This window comes from Myodes glareolus, chromosome 1 (assembly GCF_982192425.1).
Source record: "Myodes glareolus chromosome 1, mMyoGla1.1, whole genome shotgun sequence".
NCBI classification, from domain to species: Eukaryota; Metazoa; Chordata; class Mammalia; order Rodentia; family Cricetidae; genus Myodes; species Myodes glareolus.
The window spans coordinates 54,430,451-54,458,072 of NC_142026.1; the positions used below are offsets into that span (position 1 = coordinate 54,430,451).

Genomic DNA, 27,622 nt, shown 5'->3' on the forward strand with positions numbered 1-27,622 from the left:
GGACACCGGGCTTGCTGCGCGCTGCCGCTGATTCTTCCTTCCTCTTCCGCGCACGTCCAGCTCCGTGTACCTCTCCGGTCCCGCCATGGCCGCGCTCACCCGGAACCCGCAGTTCCAGAAGCTGCAGGAATGGCACCGTCTGAACCACGCCGAACTCAACCTGAGGAGCCTTTTTGAAGCGGAACCGGAGCGCTTCAACCAATTCAGGTGCGCTCTTAGGGTCGGGGCCAAAGGGCCCCCGGGACCCCCAGGCGCCCCGCAGGGCTAAGACGGTAGCCGCATTTTGTCCTTGACTCCTCCTTGGAGTGGGTTCTTGGTACTCGCATGCTCATCGGAGGGCTAGGGCTGCTTAGTCATGAAGAGGAGCTCCCCCCTCCCACCGGGACCCTCCTGTCCCTTCGCCCCCTCCTTCCAGTCCCCAGCTATTCGAGAAGGGATTTCCAACCACCCTTGAGGAGGAGGAGGAGGAGCCCTTCCTGCCGAGAGGGACTGGAGAGAGCTGTCCCCTCCTACCTGTTTCTCCTGGGCTTGGGTCGGGAAGGGTGGGTAGGCTGAGATTTGCTGGGAGCCACAGTGTAAAAATAGAGCCGTGGAAGCACGATGCAGAGGCCAGAGAGACCCGTGAACGACTGTTAAATGGAAGGGAGGGTGGAGGGAATCTTGCATGTGATGCATCCGGGTATTCCTTGTCACTGATGCTGGAAGGCTAGGGACATGAAATAACCACCTGTGGCTCCTTACTCAGAAGTCCCCGATACTTCTGCATTGGTGTTCTAAGTTTGAGACGTGGAGCGTGGAGGGGAAGCTCTAAAGTGGGGTCGTTCTGCAGGGCCTCTGCACCCTTCTCTGTCTAAATCATGCTCCTGGTTCAGGATCCGTCTGCATCTTGGTTTTGTGGCATGGCTTCTTCCCCTATACTGCTGCAGGTCAGCCCGTGTAGCCAGGCAACAGTCACTGCCACCGGGGTGTGGCACAGAGAGGGTGGGCTTGGGTGTGGCCAATTGCTTCTGCATCTTCTTGCAGCTTGAACCTCAACACCAACCATGGGCATATTCTGGTGGATTACTCCAAGAACCTTGTGAACAAGGAGGTGATGCAGATGCTGGTGGACCTGGTAATGTTCTAATTGGGGAACTGGGATCTCTGGTCTGGGTGTGGGGGGGTGGGGGGTGTTTTGGGTTCCAGGTCCAGGTTTGGAGTGATATCCCAGGGATCTCCAGGGCCTGCCATTTGAGCAGACTTTGGAAGGCAAGAGGAATGGAAAAGAGCCTCACTGGGGTTTGAACTTGTGACGGCTGGCGGGGATGGGACACAAGGCATCAGTGTCTTCTCCTTCTAGGCTAAGTCCAGAGGTGTGGAGGCTGCACGGGACAACATGTTCAGTGGTGCTAAGATCAACTCCACTGAGGTGAGTGGTTCTAGTGGACCCAGGTTCTGTGGACCCCACCCCAGGCCTCTTCCTTCCCCTTTGTTCGTCAGACTGTCCTCATCATCCTGTGTCTTCACCCTTCCGCTTAAGCAATGCTTTTGCCTCATGAAGGTGCTAAAAGACTTTTCTGTGGGGGTGGTTGCCGAGCTTTGGGGTGTGTCTTCTCTGGGACTCGCAGCCTGGACTTGGCAAGCAAATTGGAATAGTGCCTGATGTCTGTCCAGGGAGGGGCACAGCTAAGCCTGAAGGGAGAGATTTTTTTTTAAAGTATTTATTTATTATGTATACAATATTCTGTCTATGTGCATGCCTGAATAGGGCACCAGGTCTCATTGTAGATGGTTGTGAGCCACCATGTGGTTGCTGGGAATTGAACTCAGGACCTTTGGAAGAGCAGGCAATGCTCTTAACCACTGAGCCATCTCTCCAGCCCCTGAAGGGAGAGATTTGCCTAAGGTTTGCTCAGACATTTTTCTTCAACTTTGGTACTCGAATGGATCCATGCTGCAAGTTACACTAGGGGCAAGAAGAATCATGTCACCAAAGCCCTTAGTCTCTTTGGCAGTAGGAGTGATTGAGAAGTGGGGGTAAGATAAGTGTTGGAATCCTGCCCCTGACGTGATGTGGAAACCTGCAGGCATAGGAAACACTCCACACTTGTTCTCTGTGTCTTTTTTTTTTTTTTTTTTGGAGTGTGTAGGTATGTGCACATGCGTGCAGAGGTGTCAGATTTCCCTGGAACTGGAGATAGAGGCGGTTGGTTAGAGCCGCCATTATGTGTACTGCGAATCAAACTCTGGCTCTTTGGAAGAGGAATGTGTGCTCTTGACTGCTGAGCCATCTCTCCAGCCTGGGTCTTTTTACATGTCAGGATTCTGAGGCTTAGAGCTCAGAGATGCAATTAGAAGTAGTTGATCTTGCACTCCTGGGCTTGTGTGAGGGAGGCCGCAGTCAAGGAGCGTTTTCCGCAGGGGTGCATTTGCTTAGGGAACATGGGAAGTCCTAGATAGGGTAGGTGGGCTGGCATCAGCCTCTCCCACTCACAGGGAGCTCTCCCTGGGTTGCAGTCGTTTTCCCAGCTGTCCAGAACCCTAACACCCGCTTCCTTCCAAGACTGCTGGTGTCTTTAGCTGGGTGGGCCGTTTTCCACTTGTGACCAGCAGAGCTGCTTGACACTTGTTCCCAACTTCAGTGACAAGTGACGTTTGGGTTTGTGACGGTTGTGGCCGTGAGGCTGTTCGCTTGCCTATCTACTTCACATCCTGAGTTCTCTCATCAGGAGGGCTGAGGCTATGTCAGCCTTACCGGTTGCTGGTCTGCTGAAGGGACTTATCGCTCACCACTAAGCCTTTGCTCACTCTGTTCTCTTCAGTCATGCATGAAGCCAGGGGGTCCTTCAGGCATGAAAGCCTTTTAGGCATGGTCAGGTCCCATTATATCTACTTCTGACTGTTCACAGTGTGCAAGGTGGGCACAGAATCCCTCTCCTCGGGGTCACTCCCAAAACATGAAATAGGATCTCTGTACAAGACTGTGGTGGGTTACCCGTAATGGGTGCCTAGGGACCTGTTTGTCTTGTGCATCGAGGGCTGAGCCACACTGTCCTTCGCCAGCTGGGACCTCTCTAACTCTAGGGCACGAGGTAGCTTCTCATTCTCCGACTGTCATCTCTAGGATCGGGCAGTGCTGCATGTGGCCCTCCGGAACCGGTCTAACACACCCATTGTGGTGGATGGCAGAGACGTGATGCCAGAGGTCAACAGGGTGCTGGAAAAGATGAAGTCCTTCTGCCAGGTAAGCAGATGCTCGCCTCGATGAGCCTTCAGCCACGGAATCTGGCGCTCCTGCTGCAGACTCAGGTAGCGGTGACTTGTTTGATTCTTCTGAGACCTGAATTTCCCTCAGCTCTTTTCCGAGTGAGCACACCCTCTCCGTCTGGTGGAGGTCTGGGATTGCATGGGTGGGAAGTGTCAAACTTGAGGCTTTACATAATAGGAAAGCACTCTACCAACTGAGCTACATTCCGCCCGCCCTCCTCCGCCCCACTCCCTGCACCTTATTTACACTAGAAAATAGGTAAAGGTACCTCTGCGTCAGTATCCTGCATGTAACTGCACCATACACAGACCCCTTTGTTCGTGTTCTCTCTCTCTCTCTCTCTCTCTCTCTCTCTCTCTCTCTCTCTCTCCCTCCTTTCTTTCTAGAGCAGGGTCTAACTGTAGCCCTGACTGGCCTGTGTAGACCATTCTGACCTAGAACTCACAGAGTCCTACCTCTGCATTCCTAGTTCTGGGATTAAAGACATGTTACAAGGGTAGTGGTGATGCATACCTTTAATCCCAGCCCTCGGGAGGCAAAGGCAGGTGGATCTCTGAGTTCAAGGCCAGCCTGGTTTATAGAGAGAGAGGTCTAGGGCTATATCACACCATATGTAACTGACCTCCTCTTCTATCAGTGTATAAGGGAGTCCGGGAAGCAGTATGGCCTTAGAGACCAGCTAAATTTACCTCATACTCCATTGTGGCCTCAGTGTGTATCCCGGGGTAGCCTTACACAGGATGGTAGACATTACCAAGTCTGGGGTACAAGGGTGATCCTATGGGTGTGTGCCTGTGTGTATGGGTTGGGCGTGCTATGAGCGTGATCATCTATCTGGTCAGCTGTGATTGTTCTGGGTTTGTGCCAGAAAGCAATAGCTCCCACGTGTGGCTAGCCAAAGTCTGCTTGCCGTGTCCAAGAGCCGTTTTCAGACTAGAAAATGACAAAGAGCATTCATCGTAAAGGCCTAGCAGTCACCTGCAGGGCTTCCTGGGACGAGGAAGGCTAGGAATCCCTGGTGGGAGTCTGGAATTCAGAATGTCCCCTAGAGGGCATTCCTAGCCGTCTGCTGTGTGTGGCAGAGTGGACCCAGGTGCTCTGTTAATCCTGTGTTTGCTCAGGCACACTGGGTGGCCCCTGTGGGGTTATCTCCAGCGCTTTTACAGAACGACACTCCCTTACAGCTTCCTGTCGGATTGGCTGACTCAGGATGACCAGGTATTTTTAGTTCAAAATGTGCTGCTTGGTTCTGGTGGATTGTGCCTGTAATCCTAGCACCTAGGAGAGTGAAGTAGGAGGATTGTCAGTCCCTGGCCAGCCTGGGCTACTTGAGACCCTTTCTCCAAAAAAGCCCAATGAGCAAGCAAACCCTGCTAACCAAGGGCAATCCCAGCCAGGGATTCTACTTCCTGTGGCTGCTCCTCTCAAAAGTAAACAGTGTAGTCAGGGACAGTGGTTCATGCCCACGGTCCCAGCAGTGAGGAGGCAGGAGAGTCACAAGGTCAGTGCCAGCCTAGTCTAGGTAGTGAGCCCCACAAACCAGTCAACCCAACAGAAAAGCTCAGAGACCAAGCACTGTCTGTCAGCCTGTCTGTCCTGATTTTGAAAGTTGAATTCGGAGTCTGGTATGTGACAGGCAAGCGCTGCTTGAAGGGAGAAATGCTAACTGTTGGAAGCACTGAATATAGCAGTTAGCCTGACCCAGTTATCAGAATATCACTGTGTACTCATAAATGTGTGTCATCTGTCAGTTGAAAATTTACGATAAGCTGGGCGGTGGTGGCGCACACCTTTAGCCCAGCACTCGGGAGGCAGAGACAGGCGGTTCTCTGTGAGTTCGAGGCCAGCCTGACCTACAGAGTGAGCTTTAGGATAGGCTCCAAAGCTACAGATAAACCCTGTCTCAAAACCAAAGAGGAACATGTCAAAAACGATTAAAAACTACCGTTGTTGATCTGGCTTGTCAGTAGCTGTCGCTGCCCTGGCCTGCTGTAGTGTTTAGTATATATAGGAAATTATGGAATGATGTGGTGACACGCCTGTCATCCTAGAGCTCTGGAGGCTGATGCAGGAGGATGATGTTTCTGAGGCCAGCCTAGATTTCAGTGGTGATGCTATTTCTGAGCAGAAAACAATACAACAACAAAAAGAAATGGCATGTGTTCTAAAGTCCCACGTACATGAAGATTATATTAAAAGGGTGTCTTTCTCGCATTATTTGTATGTGTGGAGGGGAGTCTTTTGTTTTAGTAAACCTTGAACTATGAGATTGAAAGTGAGAAGCAGGGGCTGGAGAGATGGCTCAGTGGTTAAGAGCACTGGCTGTTTTTTGTTGTTGTTGTTTGTTTGTTTGTTTTTTAAAACAGGGTTTCTCTGTCTGTTCTTCCAAAGAACCTGAGTTCAGTTCCTAGCACCCACATGACAACTCCCAACTGTCTGTGAATTCAGTTTCAGGGAATCTGATACCTTCACACCAATGCAAATAAAGTTAAATAAAGCTTTTTTTTCTTTTTTTAAAAAAAAAAAAGACAGAAGCAGAGCAGGTAAAAGTCTCCTAAGTGTCTCTTATCTGCCTAATTTAACTGTTCAGGTAGATACAGTTTCGGACATTAGTGCTTTTCTTTCTTGTTTTTTTTTTTTTTGTTTTGTTTTTTATTTTTTTGAGACAGAATATTTCTGTAGCTTTGGAACCTGTCCTGTCCAGGCTGGCCTTGAACTCACAGATCCACCTGCCCCTGCCTCTGCTTCCGGAGTGCTGGGATTAAAGGTGTGTGCCACCACCACCCAGCTGTGCTTTTAGGAGTTTCCTGTATTTGATCTTCCACACAGCACCACGTTGTGTTTCTATGATGATTTTTTTTTTTTTAATCTAAGAACACTGGGAATTTTTTTCTTTCTCTTTTTTCTTAAAAGATTTTATTTATTTGTTATATATCCAGTGTTCTGTCTGCATGTGTATGCCTGCAGGCCAGAAGAGGGTGCCAGTTTCATTATAGATGTTTGTGAGCCACCAAGTGGTTGCTGGGAATTGAACTCAGGACCTGGAAGAGCAGTCAGTGCTCTTAACTGCTGAATGATCTTTCCAGCCTGGTAGGTGAACTCTTTAGAGAGAGAAATTAGAGAACTAAAGAGATGCTTCCATGGTTTAGAGCACTGCCTGCTCTTGCAGAGGAGCTCGGTTTGATTCCCAGCACCCACATGGCAGCTCACAACCCTCTGTAACTCCAGTTCTGGGGGATTGATCTGATGCCCTCTTCTGGCCTCCACAGACACAGTTTGCGTGTGACATGCAGATGTACATACATGCAAACAAAACCTCATGCACGTAACATGAAAGAATAACTCGATCTGGGGAGGGGGCCAGAGAGCAGCGCTGAAGCTTTAGGTTGTTAGGCCCAAGCTTCCCATTCACACAGGATCATTTTTACTGTATCCTGTGGGTCACAGGCCAGCACTATTAAGGCAGAGGTGGAAATTCTACAAGGATATGTACCATGGTCAAGCATCTTTTGGAGCAGTTGGACACGGTAGCATAGCTTTGACCCTAGCGATCAGGAGGCTGAAGCAGAGGGATTGCCAGTACAGGGTCAGCCTGGGCGGTGTACGTATTTAGTAAGATTCTGTGTCAGAACCATATGGGCTAGGGATTCAACTCAGTGGTAGAGTTCTTGCCTAGTATGTGCAAGGCCTAGGGTTTGACCCAAAATTGTTTGGATCTCTGTAGAGGCTGGCTGCTTGCTGAGACCTTTGTTTTAGAATTTTTGCCAGCCTCGCTGTGAGAGCGCTCTAAGTCCCACTGGTCAGTGAGGACACACAGGTCATCTGGTGGGGGATGTGTTCATACAGAGAATGCTATACGATAGATACGCTCTGGCCTTTGAATAAGTGAATTTGTTAAGTGTGTAGCAAGCAGAAGTTTAAAAACAGTGAGCAGATAACAAATTGTCGAATTGGGTGTTTATATGTCCGGAAGAACAGTTGGAGTCACCTGATTGATTGAGCAAGCAAGCCAACATCATCAAAGCAGGTGCTTGCAGCAGTGACAGAGGAAGCCCTGCCGAAGCGGGGCAGCTAGTGTGACTGAGTGCGAGACTTCAGATCATTTCCAGTTTTCTGTAGGCTTTTTGCTTTGTGTGTGTGCGTGTATGTGTTTGAGCGCCTGTGTGTATTTATGTGCACCATGTGTCCACATAAATGTGCATGCTTGGTGTCCGTGGAGGTCAGAAGAGGGCATCAGATCTCCTGGAACTGGAATTACAGACAGCTGTGAGCCACCATGTGAGTGCTGAGAACTGAACCTGAGTCCTCTGGGAGAGCAGCCCATGCTCTTAACCACTGAGCCATCTCTCTAGCCCTGTGCAGACAAGAAAGCCCTGTTTGTCCTGAGTCTGTTTAAACAGCACATGACAGCGTGCCAGGATAACGTGTGTCCTGGAACATGACAGGGACCTGGCGCTGTGGCCTCCAGAGGCTTCTGACAGAGCCTAGTAGTTGTCTGCCATTGAGGCAGAATGACCCAGAACGGGTGGTGTTTCTGAGTTGTGACCTCTCCATGTGCATTGGGCTAATCGTATCTTCCGGTTCTGTGCCAGCGGGTCCGGAGCGGTGAATGGAAGGGGTACACTGGCAAATCCATCACGGATATTATCAACATCGGCATCGGAGGCTCTGACCTGGTAAATTGCGCCCGGCTCACCTTGGGAAAGGGTGAAGGGAGGGAGGAGTCACCCCTTAGAACCTTATCCTCGCTTCCTGCAGGGACCTCTCATGGTGACTGAAGCTCTCAAGCCCTACTCTGCAGGAGGTCCCCGCATCTGGTTTGTCTCTAACATCGATGGAACCCACATTGCCAAAACATTGGCCCACCTGACCCCCGAGTCTTCCCTGTTCATAATCGCCTCCAAGGTATGGCACTGGGGGGTGGGGAGGACGGGCGGATTGCCCTGTGCAGTGGAGTGTCAGGACCGGTTCTATGTGAATGGTGCTTTGTCTGGCAGCAAAAGCGGTTTACCTAATAAAAGCCTGACCCTGTTCAGTTTGGACCCTTGTCATGGGCCACAGCCACTTACTTTATGTGCTCTCTGCCCTGTCTTTGTGCGTGTGTGTGTGTGTGTGTGTGTGTGCGCGCGCGCGCGCATATGTGTGTGCACACGTGTGTGTGTGTGTGTGTGTGTGTGCACGCGTGCACTGCTGACTGAACTCGGGGTCTTACACATGCTAGGCAGCTACTCCACTACTGATGTACATACCCAGCTAGTCTTGAGTTCACTCTGTAACCCAGGGATACCGTGAACTTTAGATCCTTCATCCTTCTGCCTCAGCTGCTCAAGTAGATTATAGACAGGTAGACAGGTCCTTGTCCTAATACAATACGTCTCTGATGTCTCTGATATGCCTTTCTTTATTCTTTTTTTTTTGGGGGGGTGGGGTGGGGCACAGGATTTCTTGGTGAATCCCTGGCTGTCCTGGAACTTGCTCTGTAGACCAGGCTGACCTCGAACTCAGAGATCTGTCTGCCTAGGCCTCCTGAGTGCTGGGTGATATTGCTTTCGTAGTAGATCCATCTTTTACCTTCTTTCCGTCCGCCCCCATCAACACACTTTCCTTCCTCACCCTCCCCTTTCAGGGTCTTGAGATAGGGTCTTTTATAGCTGAACGTCGTTCTCTCTCACAGCCTCCTGAGCACTGGGAATGCAGGTGTGTGCCACCTCACCTTCATGTTGTGCCTTTCTGATTTCAGAGCCCGGGCCTGAGAACGTAACAGTTTATTATTCTTTATGCCTCCTTTACTCTAATATACACAAAATAATAAAAAGTTCATCGGAGAGTCAGCAAGATGGTTCGGCAGGTAAAGGGGCTTGCCGCCAAGCCTGAACACATGAGTTTAATTCTGGGTCCTGTATGGTGGAGAGAATTACTCGCAAAAGATGTCCTCTCACCTCCACTACATGTGCCCGTGCACTCTCGTGCCCACACACAAACACGTACAGACACTAGATAAAATTGAAAAGTAGAATTCCATCTGGACTGTGAGATCCAGGGTAGGCTGAACTGGAGAGAGCTCAATATGCTCAGCCCCTCCCCTGGGAGATGCCTGACCTTCAGGATTTGGGTACTGGATAGGGTTTAGGTGGGGTCCTTCCTCCCCTGGATGTGAACTGCGAAAATTAAGGCTGCTGCTGCATGTAGTGCTGTGACGGTGTGTTTGCGGATGCCTGTAGTTAGCGCTGTGACGGTGTGTTTGCGGATGCCTGTAGTCAGCACTGTGACGGTGTGTTTGTCAATGCCTGTAGTCAGTGCACTTGCGGTGTGTCGGTGCCTGTAGTCAGCGCTGTGACGGTTTGTTTGCAGGTGCTTGTAGTCAGCGCTGTGATGGGGTGTTTACGGATGCTTGTAGTCAGCGCTGTGACCGTGTGTCGGTGTACTGATGGTGTGTTTGCGGATGCCTATAGTCAGTGTACTGATGGTGTGTTTGTGGATGCCTGTAGTCAGCACTGTGACAGTGTGTTTGCCGATGCCTGTAGTCAGTGCACTGACAGTGTGTTTGCCGATGCCTGTAATCAGTGCACTGACAGTGTGTTTGCCGATGCCTGTAATCAGTGCACTGACAGTGTGTTTGCCGATGCCTGTAGTCAGTGCACTGACGGTGTGTTTGCGGATGCCTGTAGTCAGTGCACTGATGGTGTGTTTGCGGATGCCTGTAGCCTTGCGATGTGCTGAGCAGTCTCCAGTGTGGCCTCTGCCACCGACCCTGAACTGGGCTGACTGCACACGATCTCTTGCAGACCTTCACGACCCAGGAGACCATCACTAATGCAGAGACGGCAAAGGAGTGGTTTCTCTTGTCGGCCAAGGATGTGAGTGGGCAGTGGGGGGGTGTCCTGCTGTTGGGGGGCGTGGTGTGTATTCAGAGTTCTCCCCAGATGAGGTTGGGGGGGGGAAGCGATGCCTGTCCTATGCTCCTCCTCTTCCTGCGTTCCCCTCCCTCCCTCAATAGCCCTCTCCTAAAGGTGGAAGCAGGAGTCAGCCTTTTTGACTCCTTTATTTATGCCTTTGTTTTTCTGCCCCAAGCACAAGCAGAACCTGCTCTAACCGGCCAAGAGCTCTTTTTTTTTCATTCATTTTATTCATTTTTAATAGCTTCCATACTGTGACTGAAGATTCTTCCTTTTTTTCTTTTTTTTTCATTCTTTTTTGGGGATGGGTTTGAGACATGGTTTCTCTGTAACTTTGGAGCTTGTCCTGGAACTTGCTTTGTAGACCAGGCTGGCCTCCATCTCGGAGATCCTCCTGCCTCTGCCTCCTGAGTGCTGGGATTAAAGGTGTGCGCCACACCACTGCCCAGCCGGGGATCTTTTCTTTAAGTCCCTTGGCCCTTTGGATCATATCTGCTCACAGGGACTGTACCCATTTTACATCGGAGGAATTATTTACTCCTTGACTGTGTGTACCTTCAAGTATGGATGGGCAGGCTGGTCTGTGGACCTTAAGCAACTTTTTTGTTGTGCGTTGGTTTGTGCCAGGAGCCTGCTATGTAGTCCAGACAGTTCTTGAACTCCTGAGCGTTAGGATTGTAGTCACGTTCCACCATCTTCCTGCCCTCTTGACTTTGGCCTTTTGTGGGTTCCTGTAACATCCTCAGGGCCTAAGTGGGAGAGCAGTCAATCCCGCATAGGATCAGGCTTTCTCCACCCTTGGGTGGCCCCTCTGGCATGGGTTTGCTATAATGTGCTTCTGTCTCTTGTAGCCATCTGCAGTTGCAAAACACTTTGTGGCCCTGTCTACGAACACAGTAAGTATCCCTGTGGCATCCTGCGTGCCCTTGTGGGGAAGCCCAGTTCCTGATTCAGGGCCGCATCGTGGCTGGGTTGCTGGCATAGATGGCTCACTGAGAGCCAGCGGCCTTTCCTGCTGTCTCCATTCAGTGTGATCCTGAGGAAGACATGGAGTCAGTGGGATCAGGGTGTGTGGGGTAGAGCTTGCTTCTCACTAAAGCTGTTAGGTCAGGTAAATGGATGTGCTTTTTGATTTTTTGTTGCTTTTTTGTTTTTTAACTTATTTTATTTTATGTGTATGAGTGTTTTGCATGTCTGTCTGTGTACTATATGCATGCCAGGTGCCACATGGTCAGAAAAAAGGCACTAGGTTTCTGGAACTGGAGTTAGGGATGGTTGTGACCCACCCTACTGGGAATTGAACCTGAGTCCTCTACAAGAACAAGTGGTTTTAACCACGAAACCATCTTGCCAGCCCTGGGTGTAATTTATTTTTTTCCTGAGACAGGATTTCTCTGTGAAATAGACTTGCTGTCCTGGAACTCACTATGTAGACCAGGCTGGCCTCGAACTCACAGAGATCTGCCTGCCTCTGCCTCTTGACTGCTGGAATTGAAGACGTGAGCCCCCCACTGCCCAAAGTTTTGTTTTTCCGAGACAAGATATCTCTGAGTAACAGCCCTAGCTGTCTTGGAACCAGCTCTGTAGACGAGGCTGGCTTTGAACTCATAGAGATCTGCCTGCCTCTGCTTCTTCAGTGCTGGGCATGCACCACCACCGCCTGGCTGTGTAATTTTTTTTAAATTAATTTTTTATTGTTTTGAGTGTGTGTGTCTGTATATGGTATGTATGTATGTCCACACACGTTACAGTGGGGGTCAGAGGATAACTCGTGGAGTAACCCGCCTGTTCTATGTGGGTTCTTGGGATCAGACTCAGATCTCCAGGTTTATACAGTGAGTGCCTTTACTGTGAGCCATCTTGCTAACCTTGGAGGTGAACTTTTTTTGACAGGGCTTGACTGGATGGCCTCACACTCACAGAGCTCCACCTACCTCTGCTTCCTGAGAGCTGGGATTAATGTATCATTTGCAGCATTGCCTGGCAATGCAATATATGATTGCCTGGCTGTGTGTGTGTGTGTGTGTGTGTGTGTGTGTGTGTTTCATTTTTGAATTTTATTATGTGTATGTGTGTGTATTGTGTGTTGGGGGGGGACATGAATATGTACATGCATGAGGTAAGGATGTCCTCAAAGAGGGCTTTGGGTTCCCTGGAGCAGGAGTTACAGTTGGTTATGAGCTGTGCAATGCCTGTGTTAAGAGCCAAGCTCGGGTCTAATGCTAGAGCCGCACGTGTGCTCCTGACTACTGCCACATGTCTCTCGGGCGCCCCCAGGTGTGGCCTTTTGTTCCGGCTAAGGATTATGTGAGGTGGTGCTAATGGGATTAGAGCCTGGCTCACATCTGCGGGCTCACAGTTGACCTGGCTTTGAGCCTGTCTGAGGTAGGGGACACTCAGCGTGGCTCTAGGAGGTGCGGCACCTGCCAGCTTGAGCCCTGCCATGTGGCAGTGCAGTAGCTGAGAACCGCAAACCGCACCTAGGTCCTTCTGAGCATCCTTTGCCACCCCTCCTACCCACTCCAGCCTCCACTGCTGCCAAGAGGGCAGGGGACCCGGCAGATGTCTGAAGGCTGCTAATCACCTTGTCTGACTTGAGCCGGCAGGGCTCACACTGTCAGGGGACATCTCCTCTAAGGAGATGTGTGGGGCAGCCGGCTTTGTCTCCCTGAGGGCCTAGATGCCTGAGAACAAGACTGGTCTCCTTAGGGAACCCTCAGGTGGCATCAGCTTCAAAGGGGGAAGGCTGGGTAGTGGTCCAGGCTTCCTTGCCTAGCCTGGGGGATGGCTTCTGGGTTTGAGTTCTTGATGTTGAGGGCAGGGTGTGGAGGGTGGTTCCCTGATGTCTCTGGTTCTTAGACACCTCCTAGAGGAAGTGGTCTCATGCAAGGCCCCTGGCATGCTGGAGGTGAGCTGGCTTGGTGTCACCCTCCACCCTGCCTCTTGTGGGGCTGGGAAGAAGGTGGCGCCTGGCTGGCACCGTGTCTCGTTTCCTGCACCTCTTGCTCTTGTCTAACAGATGCTTCCTGACCTCTCTCCCTTTGTGCTTTCCAGACCAAAGTGAAGGAGTTTGGAATCGACCCTCAAAACATGTTCGAGTTCTGGGATGTAAGTAAGGCCCTTCCTGTGTTGTGTGCTTGGCGTGTCCTTAGCCGAGTCCTGGCCGTTGAGCCGACCGGAGGGCCTGTGAGGTCAGGTCAGCATTTCTTGAGCACTTGCTGCATGTCTTCTCACTTTGGGAAAGGCAGAGAGGCCCTCGGGAGGCTCCCAGCGTAGAGGGAGACGCGATACTCTCCTGGGCGCCTTCCAGCAGCAGCACCCACTGTGAGGTAACCAGAGCTACCTCTGCCCTCTTGATTAGCCGAGGTGAGTTATTCTCAGGCATGACCTTTCTCCAGGCGGCAGCGGCAGTCTAGAAAGGCCAAAGGGCAGGGTGAGGCAGGTCCTGGGACCTGGTAGTCTGGGGAGAGACCCACAGGAGACTGCAGGAGCAGCTGGGGTGGGTGGCGGGGAGGTGGTGGGGAGGAGGCAGTAGACCTGGGATCTAGGCACACCAGGCCAGGGCAGCTTGCGTAGCAAACCAACCCCCACTTCAAATGGTAGAGCCGCATGCAGGTCACCCGGTAGGACTCACCAGGAGGCAGACTTGACCAGGAACTGGCCTGGCAGCTTGCCCGAGCACAGCAGGGCTCCTGTGGGTGTGGAGGGTGCTCTGAGGGTGTGGTGGCTGTGGTCGGGCAGAGGTGCACTCTCTGTCTAACACGCGTCCGGGGTACCCCTGAGAAGGTGTCGCCCTTTGGGACATTTCCCCTCCTTTTTCTTGGTGGCATCATTGGCCAGTGGGTAACTTTGTTTTGAAAGTTCTAAAACACCCTTTAAATTAAATGGCTAAATAAAAGTTTGTGTTTAGCGCCTAGGATCTGCTCGTACTAAACCAGCACTCTACCACTGAGCTGCTGCTCGTCCCCGTTCAAACACTTTTTAAGAGTCAGGGTCTCTGTGTAGCCAGTGCTATCCTGTAACACTCTATGTAGCTCAGGCTAGCCTTGAATTTGTGATCCTCTTGGCCTTGGCCTCCCACGTGCTTAGATACAGGCACGTGCAGCCACAGTTGGCCGAAGAGCTTTTGCCTACCCATCTCTAGGAGAGGATGAAGCTCCATGTCCCAGCCATCCACTGGGCATGGGTTAACTTCTGCCTAGATGGGACCAGCTGTGCACTGTCCTGGACACACATCCTGTGGTTCAGATGAGGAACCCCTTTGGGAAATTGCGGGTTCTAACGAATGTTGCCTGCCCGATAAAAGAAGAGGGGCCTTTCCCCTACCTTCTTAGGCTTTGGCACCCCGGCAAATGGTGGCAAGGGAGGAGTGGGTGTTCCCTGCTTGCCAGAGAGCCCAACACAGTGGGGCGCTCATTGTAACTACCCAGAAACAACAGGCAGAAAGTTGGTGGAATGTGACAGAGAAGGTTGACTCTTGCAGACAAGGTCAAAGAGTGGCAGTTAGGTGTAGGGAGCAGGAGTCCAGGGCTAGCGGTGACGACAGTGGAGACCTCGTGGATCAGGCCACGCATACCCATACCCCCACAGCATGAGAAGGGATGTGGGTAGATACTGCTGAATGGAGATGATGTCTGAGGAGCCCCGGAGGAGGGCTGTGAAGAGTCTGGAGTTAGTCTCTCAGGTGAGATAAAGAGACAGCAGGTCAGGCAGCAGAGGGCAGCACTTCCTATAAGGCCAGGCCTCAAGTCGGGTGCAGTCCAGGTATGTCCAGAGGCTCAGTCCGCTGGGGTCTGACTTGGCATTGCCTAGTGTGTCCGACATCCGGGCCTAGCAGAGGTAAGCTAGTGAGTTGTAAAGTCTCTCGGAGTCCCAGCTTGATTCCAGCTTCAGAGAACTAATTTTGACATCTGAGACTTGACCTTTGCAAGTTCTCTCCTCAGGTATGTATGATGGAGTCTCTAAGGTGTGTACGTTGTCACTGCAAAGGTCTGAATAGGGGGTGAGGACAGGTACAGGTGCGATTAGAGGACATGCTGGGACAAAGAAAAGTGTAAGTGTAGCCATGACATCAGCTAGGTATGGTGGCACATCTCTGTAATCCCAGGAGGCTGAGACAGAAGGATCACAAGTTCAGCCTGGGCTGTATGGTGAGTTCTGGGCCAGCCTGAGCTATGTAGTGAGACTTTGTTTTAAACCACCAAAAAAAAAAAAAAATTCCAACAATTGAGATCTGAAGTCAAGGTTGTGTGACCTTGGCCCAGCTGTGTGGAAAGAGGGCTTGATTGTCCCAGACATACACATATTACGGTCTCTGGTAGCTTCTGAAAATTGAGGGTTGGAGAGTAGTTAACTGAGTGCTCAGATGAGGTGAACCCAGGTTCTCAGCATCCTGGTCAGCCCTTCCGGTCATTGGGTGTGTCGGTGGTGTGTGAGAAGAGCAAGAATAGAAAGATTGTAAAAGTGAGGCCTGGGGCGGCTGGCCAGGTCAAACACAGGCAGGGACGCTGAGGACCTGTGTCTTTAGGGTGCACCTTGAGAGACTCGGTTCTTCACAGAGTATGTGCTAGCTAAGGCCTGAGTCGAACGCTGGCAGCAGGAAACTCTGAGATTGGCAGTTAGCATCTGTATATGGTTGAGTCTATTAGATGTGGTCTCATGGCTGAGGTCTCAGGAGTTGGAATTGGACAAAAATGTGTGACTGTCAGGCTAGACACATAGAAGTAGAACTGACTTGGTCTAGTATGGACATTGAAGCTAAAGGTGCACAGGAGGGAGATAGGCCCTTGGTTCAGCCCCCAGGATCACAGGAAAAAGGAGGAAGACGGGAGCAGATGAAGCTGACAATAGTCCCAAACAGTCACCGAAGTGCTGCAATTGAAGACAGGCCTGGGGCTGGAGAGATGACTCAGCAGTTAAGAGCATTGCCTGCTCTTCCGAAGGTCCTGAGTTCAATTCCCAGCAACCACATGGTGGCTCACAACCATCTGTAATGAGGTCTGGTGCCCTCTTCTGGCCTGCAGGCATATACACAGACAGAATATTATGTATACAATACATAATTGTTACATATTATTGTATACATAATACATAATTGTTACATATTATTGTATACATAATAAAGAAAGAAAGAAAGAAGGAAGGAAAGAAAGAAAGAAAGAAGGAAAGAAAGAAGGAAAGAAAGAAGGAAGGAAGGAAGACAGGCCTGACTGTAATTAGGTGATGTTCAAATAGTTCTGGTAGTACTCAGGTAGGTGGGTTAGGCCGTCCATCCAGAAGGTGCTGAAACCAGACCCTTGCAGGTGTGTGCAGTAAGACGGGCAGGGGAGGTTGCTAAGAGACGGGTTTGTACGCCCTGGTCTCCCAGGTAAGGTACGGAAGAGGCAGCTGAGGTCAGGCCCAGGCTGGGATCCCAAGTCTGCTGGCCTTGACCAAGCACAGTGGGAGTTTTTGTGTATGACGTAGTCTGCAGAGCCAGCAGAGGTAGGTTGATGTGTTTAGTCTTTAAATCCTTCCTTGGGTCGGGCAAATCGAGCAAAGTAGACAGAGGCCATCTGTCAGGTGAGGCCTCAGAGGCAAAGAATTGGATGCTTGGGGTGCTGGGGAAACGAAGTAAGGTAAGGTGGGGGTACGCATGCCTTAGTGGAGAACGGAGGGGGCGTGGTGTGAGGGGGCGCCTCTGTGTTTCCTGGGTGTGGTCACGCTCAATATGTGAAGCTTCACTCGGTAAGGTTGAATGTGGCCAGGCACAGCAATGTGGAGGTCGGTTTCTTGGGTAAGGCCCATGGAGTGTTTACCTTGAATCTTTGAGTCTACCAGTCTGATGAGAGTGACGTTGTTAATATGTGAGTAGACAGGGTTCTTTGATGAGAGTCTGGAGCCCCAGGGTCACAGAACTGGCTGTGTCAATGAGACCTAAGAAGTCGTAGACTCAGGGAAGAAAATGCTTTTGGTCAGATAGGTAGAGCTGGTCTGTCAGATATGGGTGGAGTGTGAGGATCAGGGTCAGGTAAGCAGACTTCATTCATTAGACATTGTATGAGGAAGATTCAGGATCAGGTAGACAGAGATGTGGGGCAAGGACTCAGGATCAGAACTGGCCAGTTGGGCATGGTCTGAAAAACCTAGACTCTCATCTCATATAGGTAAGTGGAGTTGGCGCATCCACTGTGTGCTCCAATGTGCAGAGGTATGTTTGGCTGACATATGGTCTGATGAGCCATGGTCAGCATCCTGATAAGATAGCTGTGACTTGCCAAGGACGTTCAGAGAAGCCAGGATGTATACTGCACTGATGGGCAGAGCTGGTCTCCTAGAACTCGCTCTGTAGACCAGGCTGACCTCGAACTCACAGAGCTCCTCCTGCCTCTGCCTCCCCGAGTGCTGGGATTAAAGCGTGCACCTGACAGGTACAGGCTAACAGTAAGAGAGTTAAAGCAGGTAAGCGACTTTGGTTTATCATTTGTGTTCTGGAAGGCCAGGGTCAGAGGCAGGCCGTTGGTCTGCCAGATGGAGACTGAGACCTGAGTTGGACACGGGTAGGTAGAGCTGACCTTTTTTAGAGCTGGATTCAGTCAAAGGTCAGAGTTACACCTGGGCGTTTGTGGAGAAGCCAGGGAAGCAAGGCTCGGAGTAGAGGCCATCCAGGTTTGAGAAGCCAGGGCCAGACTCGGGTAGAGAGGACCTGTCGAATATGCTCTGGAGAGGTGGGCTCAAATACTGGCAGGTGGAGCTGGTCAGGTGTTGTCTGAAGACCGAAGGGCCCAGCACAGGTGGGTAGACCCGGCCAGGGAGTGAGATCAGGGGAGCCAATGTCAGACTACGAGGAAGGAAATTTGGGGCTGGAGAGATGGCTCAGCGGTTAAGAACACTTGCTGCTCTTCCAGAGGACCTGGGTTCAGGTCCCAGCAACCACATGGTGGCTCACAACCATCTGTAATGAGATTTGGTGCCCTTCTGGCCTGCAGGTATACATGCAGACATAATTAAAAATCTTTAAGTTAAAGATTTAATGGAACTTAAATGGGAACTTTGTCCCACTAAGAAGAAGCCTCCTTGAGCACCGGTGGGCAGGTGAGCCCAGCATTGCCTGTGTTGGGAGTTCAGGTTGGGTTGAGTTGTTTTCAGAAGATTCCGTTAAAGGTACGTATACCAGGCCTGCAGAGCCATGGCCCAGCTCATGTGGGTTGGCGTGGCCTCTCAGGTCAGGCACACAGCACTGGCCCGTAAAGGAGACGAAGTGCTGTAGGCCTTGCAGAACATCTGCAAACCCTGTTTTAAACATAAGTAGATACGGTCCTCTCAGCACGAACTTTGAAACCAGAGATAGATATGCCTGGGTTCTACACTAAAGGAAGACAGGATGGGAAGAAAACAGCTAGTTATAGTAATGGGGGAGGGGAGTCGACCTGGAGGTGGGGTGCACCAAGCCAGCCCTGCGGCCTGTCCTCAGTCTGGGGATCTGTAGCCAGGCCCAAGCGTGTGATTTTGGCTTTGTCATTGTTGTGTGGTCTGAGTTGCCCTAGGGATACAAATGTGATGATTATGAGGGCTCGGAGGTTCGGGTCAGACCCTGCTTGGCATTGCGAGGCTCCCTGAGAAGTGAAATCTGACCTTGTTGCTCTAAGCCGAGGTCAGAAGCCAAAGTCGTCAGTCAGTGTGAGGGCTGCTAACCACTAGGCACAATCGCAGAGTCCATGTCTCGCCTAATGGGGCCTGCGGGATGGTTGCTGTTGCAAGGCTCTGCCTAAACCTGGATCCTTAAGTCTTTCCGTTCCTCCTGTGTGAACTTCCTCCGTCAGCCCTATGCAACCCAGGGTCCGGGGTGTCAGGATAACCTCAGGTTCCTTGGGGTTTCCTGTCTTCATGTGTGCCTCTCTCTCAGTCTGCGGCCTGCCACTCACTCAGCCTTGTTCTCGCCCTCCTTCACCTGCACACTGGCCTGTCTCCTCAGGCCTCCACAAGACAGCTAATGCATGGATGGTCAAGCACCTCACTTGTGCAGCTCATGGGGTTCTAGTCCTGTGTCAGCCTGAGAGGCTTAAGAAGGGAAGTTGCTGGGCTGGAGAGATGGCTCAGCGGTTAGGAGCACTGGATGTTCTTCCAGAGGTCCTGAGTTCAATTCCCAGCAACCACGTGGTGGCTCACAACCAACTGTAATGAGATCTGGTGCCCTCTTCTGGCCTGCAGATGTATATGCAGGCAGAACACTGTGTACATAATAAATTAATAAACAAGTAAATAAATAAAAAAAAAAGAAGGGAAGTTGCTCCTATGGTTTCCTGTGAGTTTTAATTCTCATATAAAAGGCTATTCCTGACATGGGGCTCTGGTGTGTGCCGTGCTAGAATGCTTCTCTGGATGCCACGTGGTTATACTTCAGCTCCAGACTCTTTCTCAGTGCCATGCTCTGGGTCTTTCCATGTGTGAAGAGGCAGGGTTGACGTGGGTAGATGGCTCTGTGCTTTTTTTTGTGTCCGAAGAGGCAGGGTCAGCTTAGTTACAAAGCTGTGGATCCTTTGGTGCCTGAGGGGAGGGAATGGGTGCAGGTCTGAGACTCCGAGTGTCAGTGTGTGAGGAGACTTGGTAGGTGGGGGTTTAGTCACTGTCCTGTCTGGACAAAGGCTCTGAGTCTATCAGTGACCAAGAAGATGCGGTAGGTATGGGCCCGAGATTCTGGATCTGTCTGCGTGTGAGACGACAGGGTAGGTAGAGGTATGAGCTCTGCTGTGAGTCATGTGAGGTTTGGGGTCTGTTGGTGACCAAAGAGACAGGGTAAGTATGAAAATGAGGTGGGTCTGTCAATAACCTAGGAGACAGTAGATAGAGGTGAATTAGTGGGGCAGGGTAGTCATGGGTATGAGGTTCTGTGTCTGTCAGTGACTGGGGAGAAAGGGTATGCACAGGTATGAGGTTCTGGGTCTGTCAGTGCCTGAAGAGGCAGGGTAAGCGCAGGTATGGGGTTCTGGTCTGCCTATTTCTGAGGAAGCAGGGTAAGCGCAGGTATGAGGTTCTGGTCTACCAGTTTCTGAGGAAGCAGAGTAAATGCAGGTATGGGGTTCTGGTCTACCTATTTCTGAGGAAGCAGGGTAAGCACAGGTATGGGGTTCTGGTCTACCAGTTTCTGAGGAGGCAGGGTAAACGCAGGTAAGGGGTTCTGGTCTACCTATATCTGAGGAAGCAGGGTAAGCACAGGTATGGGGTTCTGGTCTACCAGTTTCTGAGGAGGCAGGGTAAACGCAGGTATGAGGTTCTGGTCTACCAGTTTCTGAGGAGGCAGGGTAAACGCAGGTATGAGGTTCTGGTCTACCAGTTTCTGAGGAGGCAGGGTAAACGCAGGTATGAGGTTCTGGTCTACCAGTTTCTGAGGAGACGAAGTGGGCACGTTTATGGTTTAGGATCCATCAGTGTCTGAGCAGGTAAGTTCAGCACAGGGATGAGTGTGGTTTGTCAGTATCCGAGGAGATAAGGGTAGCCCAGGTATGAGTCACTAAGTCCATCAGTATCTGAGGCACTAAGGTAGGCCCAGGTATGAGGCTCTTAAGTTATGTCTGAGGCAGGTGTGCACAGATAGGAGGGCTTGGTCTGCCAGTATCTGAGGAGACTGGGTTGAGACCAGGTTTGTATGTCAGCATCTGAGGAAGCAGGTTTAGCACAGACCGGGAGCCCTTTCTGTCAGCACTGAGGAAGTAGGTAGGGAGTGGCACAGGTCGTGATGAGGTGTTAAGCACAGGTATGAGGTCCTGGTTCTGCGAACACTCAGAAGGCAAAGACCGACCCAGGTATGAGTCTGCCTGTCAGTGCCAAGGAGACAGGAGCTGACAGGTTTGAGGCCTGGGGGCTGCTGAGAAGAAAAGCCCAGCCGTGGTAACATCCCACGTCCCTCGCATAGTCGGCGTCACTGGCCAGCGCGGACAGTCACTAAAGCCTGGTCTGCTGTCTGACTGGGCAGAATTGAGTTGGGTCAAGCCCTCTAAGCTGTACCTGTGGGAAGAGTGGCTTTCCAGGGACAGGTGTGGCAGGAGGGAGGGGGTAGGGTGTGCCCGCCCTCCTTCAATGCCTTTTCCTTCTCTCCTAGTGGGTAGGTGGCCGCTACTCGCTGTGGTCAGCCATTGGACTTTCCATCGCTCTGCACGTGGGTATGTATCTGAGTCTCGTTCAGGAGGCAGTATCGTAGTGTGAGGCTGAGGTGGCTTCCCTGAATGCCTTGCTTACCCCATAGGCTTCCAGCCTCCCTGCTCCTACATAGAAACATTTATTCTTTTAGTTCTGGGAGAAAAAAGCAAGGGTTGGTTTTGTGCTCAGTGCCAACTCTGAAGAGCAAAGCTTTCTGCAGGACCCTCCTCCCAGGCCGTCTTCTGGATCCACAGCCAACATTTCCTAGTTCCAGAAAAAAACCAAAACAAAAACAAAAAACTGTGACCAACTGCCAGGAAGACACGGGGTGGTCAAGAAGACACAGGGGGGTCACTTCTGTTGATGCTACTTTTGTGTCACAGGTTTTGACCACTTCGAACAGCTGCTCTCCGGGGCTCACTGGATGGTGAGTGCTGAGTGGCCTGCTCCCTCCTTCCTCTCCCCATTTCCCTCCTCTTCCTGACAGCTGCTCAGCCACCTTATTCTTTCAGGACCAGCACTTCCGCACGGCACCCCTGGAGAAGAATGCTCCCGTCCTGCTGGCTCTTCTGGGCATCTGGTATATCAACTGCTTTGGGTGTGAGACCCACGCCATGCTGCCCTATGACCAGTACATGCACCGTTTTGCTGCCTACTTCCAGCAGGTACCAGCTGCCAGGCCATCCTTGGAAAGGTCTAGTGGCAGGTTCCAGGGTCTCCCCTTGCCCTTGGGTATGTCCATGGCACATCTCAGCTCCTGGGTTCACAGCACATCTTGCTTACAAATCTATTCTGCCCATATCATCAGCTGAAACGTACCATTGTGAGAGGTGCCCTGGCCAGACTCGTCCTGGATTAGTTGTGGGCATGTATGTGTCTTCCTCTTTGGCTCTCACATGTTGCTGTTCTGGGTGATGGTGTGAGCTGGGACCCTCACGACCTATACTGTGGCCATCCATCATGGGTGCTTTGTTCACCTGGATATAGTCAATGACCAGAAATTACACCCAACCTCTCTGCCCGTGCAACAAAAATCAGCACTCTTATGGGCCTCTCATACTGTGTCCAGCCTACTGTCTGGTCTGGGCACACCTAACTACTCAGTCTCCTCTCTCCCCTTTTCTTTATGTGTGTTTGTATGTATCTTTATGACACGTGTGCAAGATGACCATGAAGGCCAGAAGAAGTTGATGGTATCCCTTGCAGCTAGAGTTACATGTGGTTGTGAACTGCCTGATGTGGGGGCTGGGAACTGAAGTAGGGTCCTTTGGAAGAGCAGGAAACACTCTTTGACTACTAAGCCATCTCCCAAGTCCCTTCATCATTATTCCTAAGGTGAACAAGGTTTGAACCTCTCAAATTGCATGATTTTGAAAGATTTTCTGGATCGAGAGAACAGTGAGTCATTTTCCTGGGTTACCTCAGGCTACCTAGAGGAATAACAAATTTTGTTTTTAAAGAGAGTCTTCCTCCTCCTGATCCATCTTCTTCTGGTAGTCTAAGCCAGAAAGCCCAGGAGCCTGAGGACCCACATTTACAGGCTCCCCATATGAAACTGAGGCACCCCAGGAAGGATCCTGGCACAGGGGAATCTTGCAGGTAGAGAGTTGAGTTTCTGTCCTCATTCCAGGGCGACATGGAGTCCAATGGGAAGTATGTCACCAAGTCCGGTGTCCGGGTAGACCACCAGACAGGCCCCATTGTGTGGGGGGAGCCAGGGACCAATGGCCAACATGCATTCTACCAACTTATCCACCAAGGTAGGGCCTGTTTGTCCTGGACAAGCGGGTGTGGTTCCTGGCTGGATGAGGCCGGGACAGCAGGGACCTCCCTCTTTGGGTAGTACCTTCTATAGGCTTCTTGGGTAGCTCCCATGGGCTGGGGTTGTATGGATGACCACTGTGCCCTTAACAGGCACCAAGATGATACCCTGTGATTTCCTCATCCCCGTCCAGACCCAGCACCCCATACGGAAAGGTCTGCATCACAAGGTAAGAAGCCTGTCTGGGCCCTCCCCATCCTTCTCAGGCTCCTGAGACCCTCCTGCAGCTTCGCCCTGCTCAGCAGTTAGCTTCATTTCTCTTACTCTCTTGAAACACAGTCTGTTATCTCAGTTCCGAGAATCAGAAGCCCAGCAGCAGTCAGGGTTGGGTTCCTACCTCCTAAAAGGTGTTAACCTGTATTAGTTCCTTCCGTCCCTGCTACTGTGAAGAGGACTATAGACAAGAGCAATGCTGGGGGATGGAAGGGTTGTTTCAGCTTACAGGCTGCAGTCCATGACTGGAGGAAGCCAGGGCAAGAGCTTGAAGCTGAAACTACTACATGTAGCAGGCTTTTTCTTTTAAGCTACCAACCAGCTCCCAGATCCTGACATGGAGACTTAGTTTTGAATGCTTGGCCTAGCTTAGGCTTGTTTTCCGCCAGCTCTTTTAACTTAAATTAAGCAGTTTCTCTTTTTCTACCTTTTGCCTCGGGACTTTTACCTTTCTTCTGTATGTCCTGCTTTCACTGCTTCTCTGTGTCTGGCTGATGTCTGCCTGCTTTCCTGCCCCTGGTGCGGTCCTCCTTCTCTTCTCTTGTTTCCCTTCTCCCTCTAGCTTTCTCTTCCTCTTTATTCTCTCTGCCTGTCAGCCCCGCCTATCCCTTCTCCTGCATAGCTCCTGGCCATTCAGCTCTTTATTAGACCAATCAGGTGCCATAGGCTGGCAAGGTGAAACAAATGTAACCCATCTTTCCATAATTAAACAGATGTAGCACAAACAAGTGTAACACATCCTTACATGTTAAACAAAGGCAGCAGAAACGAATGGAACACACCTTTACACCGTGACAGTAATATTCTGCAGCATAACAAATGTAACACATTTTTGCCCAGTTAAAATAATATTCCACAAGAAGAAACCGCGAATGAGTGCTGTTTGATGACAGCTCTCAGGTTCATGCCTAGCTAGTTTTCTCATTCAGTCCGGAGCCAGCTACCTAGGGATGGTCCTCCATCATTTCCCAGTCATGACAGTCACCCCCCCCCCCCCCCCAGGCCAGTCAGAACGGGGCAGTGTCTCAGTTGAAACTCCAATCTTGGATGACTTTAGGCTATGTTGAGTTGACAGTTAGGATACGGCCAGACTCTTGGGGGAATACTTGTTCATTCAGGCTTCTGGCAGAATCTACCGCCCTGTGGAGGACCAACATCTGGTTCCTTAGTGGCAGCTAAGTGTCTTTTTGTTTATTATTTTGCAACAGGGTCACACAATATATCCCAGACTGGCCTTAAATTTGGTAATCCTCTTGCCTCAGTCTCCTGACCCCTGACATCCCAGGCTACACTTCTGTGATGCAGCACTGTTGACTTGATTCAACTAGAAAAGAGAGTATCACCGGGTGGCGGCGGCACATTCCTTTAATCGCAGCACTTGGGTGGCAGAGGCAGGAGGGCCTCTGTGAGTTCAGGGCCAGCCTACAGAGTGAGTTCCAGGACAGACCCCAAAGTGACACAAAGAAATGCTGTCTCGAAAAAACAGAAAACAAAACAAAACAAAACAGAAAGAAGGGGGTTGTCAATGCCTCTCCCTCTTTTTTGGTTTTGGTGTTTGATTGTTTTGAGGCAGCATTTCTCTGTGTAGCTCTGGCTGTCCTGGAATTCACTATAGACCAGGCTGGCTCACAGAACTTCCCTTCTCTGCCTCCCTATTAAAGGCATGTACCACCTCCACCTGGCACCTCTCTCTCTTAAAGTCTTAAAAATCAGTCACTAGCATGACACCTTGGCAAGTACTGTGTTAGGGAGCTTGGCGAGGTGGCACACACCCATGGTCATAGCTATTCAGGAGCCCAAGATGCCACAGGAGGATCTTCCAGTTCAGGGCAGCCTGAGGAACTGAGCAAAAACCTGTCTCAGATTTCAAGAAAGGATTGGCACTTGGGTTCCGTCCTTAATTAATACCTCCCTTTAAAGGGAAATAGCTAGTTAGCATTGTTCCCTGCCCTCTTGTTATCAGATGTGCCCTTCTTCCACTCCCTAGCTGCGCTCTGAGTGAGCGGACCATGCTGGAACTACCCCCACCTGAGAAGCGGACTCTGGCTGTGCTGGCTACTGTAACTGTATGTCTCTCTCTGCAGATCCTCCTGGCCAACTTCTTGGCCCAGACTGAGGCCCTGATGAAGGGAAAATTAATCGAAGAGGCTAAGAAGGAGCTCCAGGCTGCAGGAAAGAGCCCAGAGGACCTGGAGAAACTCTTGCCACACAAGGTCAGCCTTGTTTGTGAACTTCAGCTTTCTGACATGCGGGAGCTCAAGGGCTGGCATTGAGGGGGCCAGGGTAGGGGGCTCATGGGGTATGATTTGGTTGTCCCACATAGTAGGAGGGTCTGTTCCCCCAGATTTAAATGTCCCAACCTTTGGGGCAGTGTGACTTTCCTCTCAAAGCCTTTTTGTCCACCAGACACAATATATGTTAGCAATGTTCTTTTTCCTCTCCCAACTCTTCCCAAACCTACCCTACCCACCCAACTTCATATTCTTTCTCTTAAGAGAAGAAAAAACGTAAAAAACCAACAGCAAAGCACAAGAAGCAAATGGACAAAAAGATGTGGAGCCTGCTTTGTGCCGCCCAGCAGTTCCTTGATCTGCATCTTGCCCTGGGATATGGTTGATATACCCAGTGCCGCTCTGTTGAACAAACCTGATTTTTCCTTCCCAGCCACTAGCATTTGCAGATAGTTTCTTGGTTAGAGGTGTGACTTTGTGTCTACTTCTCCTGTCCTAGGATTGTCATCAGGTTTGGACTTGTGCATCTTGTCACAGTCCACGTGAGTTTCTAAGTGCATCAGCTCTGTTGTGTCTGGAAGGCACTGTTTCCTCGATGTCATTCACCACCTTGGCTCTCAGAGTCTTCCCAGCCCCTCCTGTGTGGAGCTCCCTGAACCTTTGAAAGGGTGTGCATAGACATCCCACTTAGGCCTGAGAGCTCCAGAAGTCTCTCACTCTGCACGTCTTACTTCCTTCAGGTGTTTGAAGGAAATCGCCCAACCAATTCGATTGTGTTCACCAAGCTCACACCTTTCATGCTGGGAGCCTTGATTGGTGAGTGGGGAGAGAGTGGGACTGACAGGCTTGGCATCAGTTGGATGGGGCAGGAGAGAGGGAGGGATGGAGGAAGGGAGGGAGGGAGGGAGGGAAGGAAGGGAGAAAGGCCCTTGTGGACACCCTCCGCTCCTTCCTCTGCAGCCATGTATGAACACAAGATCTTCGTTCAGGGCATCATCTGGGACATCAACAGCTTCGACCAGTGGGGGTGAGTTACTGAGGAAGGGTCTGTTGTGCCTTTGGGTTGGCTCTGGAACTTGGCTCATTTTCCTCTTCCACCCCTCCCTGGCAGGGTGGAGCTGGGGAAGCAGCTGGCCAAGAAAATCGAACCTGAGCTGGAGGGCAGCTCTGCCGTGACCTCCCACGATTCCTCCACGAATGGACTGATCAGCTTCATCAAGCAGCAGCGGGACCTCAAAATAGAATAAAGTCAGCCACAGCCCTGTTGATGAGTCCTTGTCCCTCTTCATTGTATGCACTGCATGGTCCTGCCCCTCCCTGCCCAGAGCACACCTCCGGTCGTGGGCTTGGACTTCAAGGCTTTGGGGAGACTTGCTGTGGAGTTGCCGTCCACCCACCCTGTTGAAGCAGGCTGAAGTGCTTTGGTGCATCTGATCGTTCTCACCCATGTTCACATCCCATAGAATAAAGATGCTATAGAGGAGGCATGCGTTCAGCCTCTTAAGTTTGTTGAGGTGATGCTTTGGCTGTCGGCTGTGGACTGTGGGTGACCCAGCTCGTGCCCTGGCTGGCTCTTGACTCAGTAGAAAACAGATCCACAGTGGAGGGTCATTTTTTAAGGGGGGACAGAGATCTGCAGTGCAGTCAGAGGGCAACTTGGCCTCCAGTCTCATCTTGGATTCAAGCCTCCGCTTCTCACTTTGGATTGGAGGCCTGGAAACCTTTTTGCCCACTGATTAGTGTTTGCTTATTGCTTTGGTGCCAAAACCTAGGAATGGGCAAGGTTTTTCTAAGATTTATTATGTATGCAGTGTTCTACCTGCATGTGTGCCTGTAGCCCAGAAGAGGGCACCAGATCTTATAACAGGCGCTTGTGAGCCACCATGTGGTTCCTGGAATTGAACTCAGGTACTCTGGAAGAATAGTCAGTGCTCTTAACCTCTGAGCCATCTGTCCAGCCCCTAGGCTAGACTGTCTTTAAGTGATATATTTATTTAGTGTGTGAATGTATGTGCATGTGTGGAGGTCAGATGACAGCTTCTCTAGGAGTTACCGACTTTCACCTTGTTGGTTCTGGGAATCGAACTCGGGTCGTCAG

General features: G+C 50.9%; 1 protein-coding gene across 1 annotated transcript; it reads left to right on the forward strand.

The window, feature by feature from the left end:
• On the forward strand, positions 1–27,007 carry Gpi (glucose-6-phosphate isomerase). The gene is made up of 18 exons (XM_087906392.1): positions 1–207; positions 1,024–1,114; positions 1,340–1,408; positions 3,104–3,223; positions 7,840–7,923; positions 8,006–8,152; positions 10,033–10,104; positions 10,995–11,039; positions 13,198–13,251; positions 21,221–21,281; positions 21,642–21,685; positions 21,771–21,923; positions 22,889–23,018; positions 23,173–23,249; positions 25,378–25,506; positions 26,265–26,340; positions 26,485–26,551; positions 26,636–27,007. Exons 1-18 carry the CDS (start codon positions 86–88, stop codon positions 26,769–26,771), a joined length of 1,677 nt encoding a protein of 558 aa, XP_087762518.1. The 5' UTR covers positions 1–85; the 3' UTR covers positions 26,772–27,007.
• Positions 27,008–27,622: the final 615 nt, after the last annotated feature.

Coding starts and splice junctions, on each gene's coding strand:
- Gpi (XM_087906392.1), top strand. CDS start 86: ATGGCCGCGCTCACCCGGAACCCGCAGTTCCAGAAGCTGCAGGAATGG. Junction 1,409..3,103: donor CTAAGATCAACTCCACTGAG/GTGAGTGGTTCT, acceptor TGTCATCTCTAG/GATCGGGCAGTGCTGCATGT. Junction 10,105..10,994: donor TTCTCTTGTCGGCCAAGGAT/GTGAGTGGGCAG, acceptor TGTCTCTTGTAG/CCATCTGCAGTTGCAAAACA.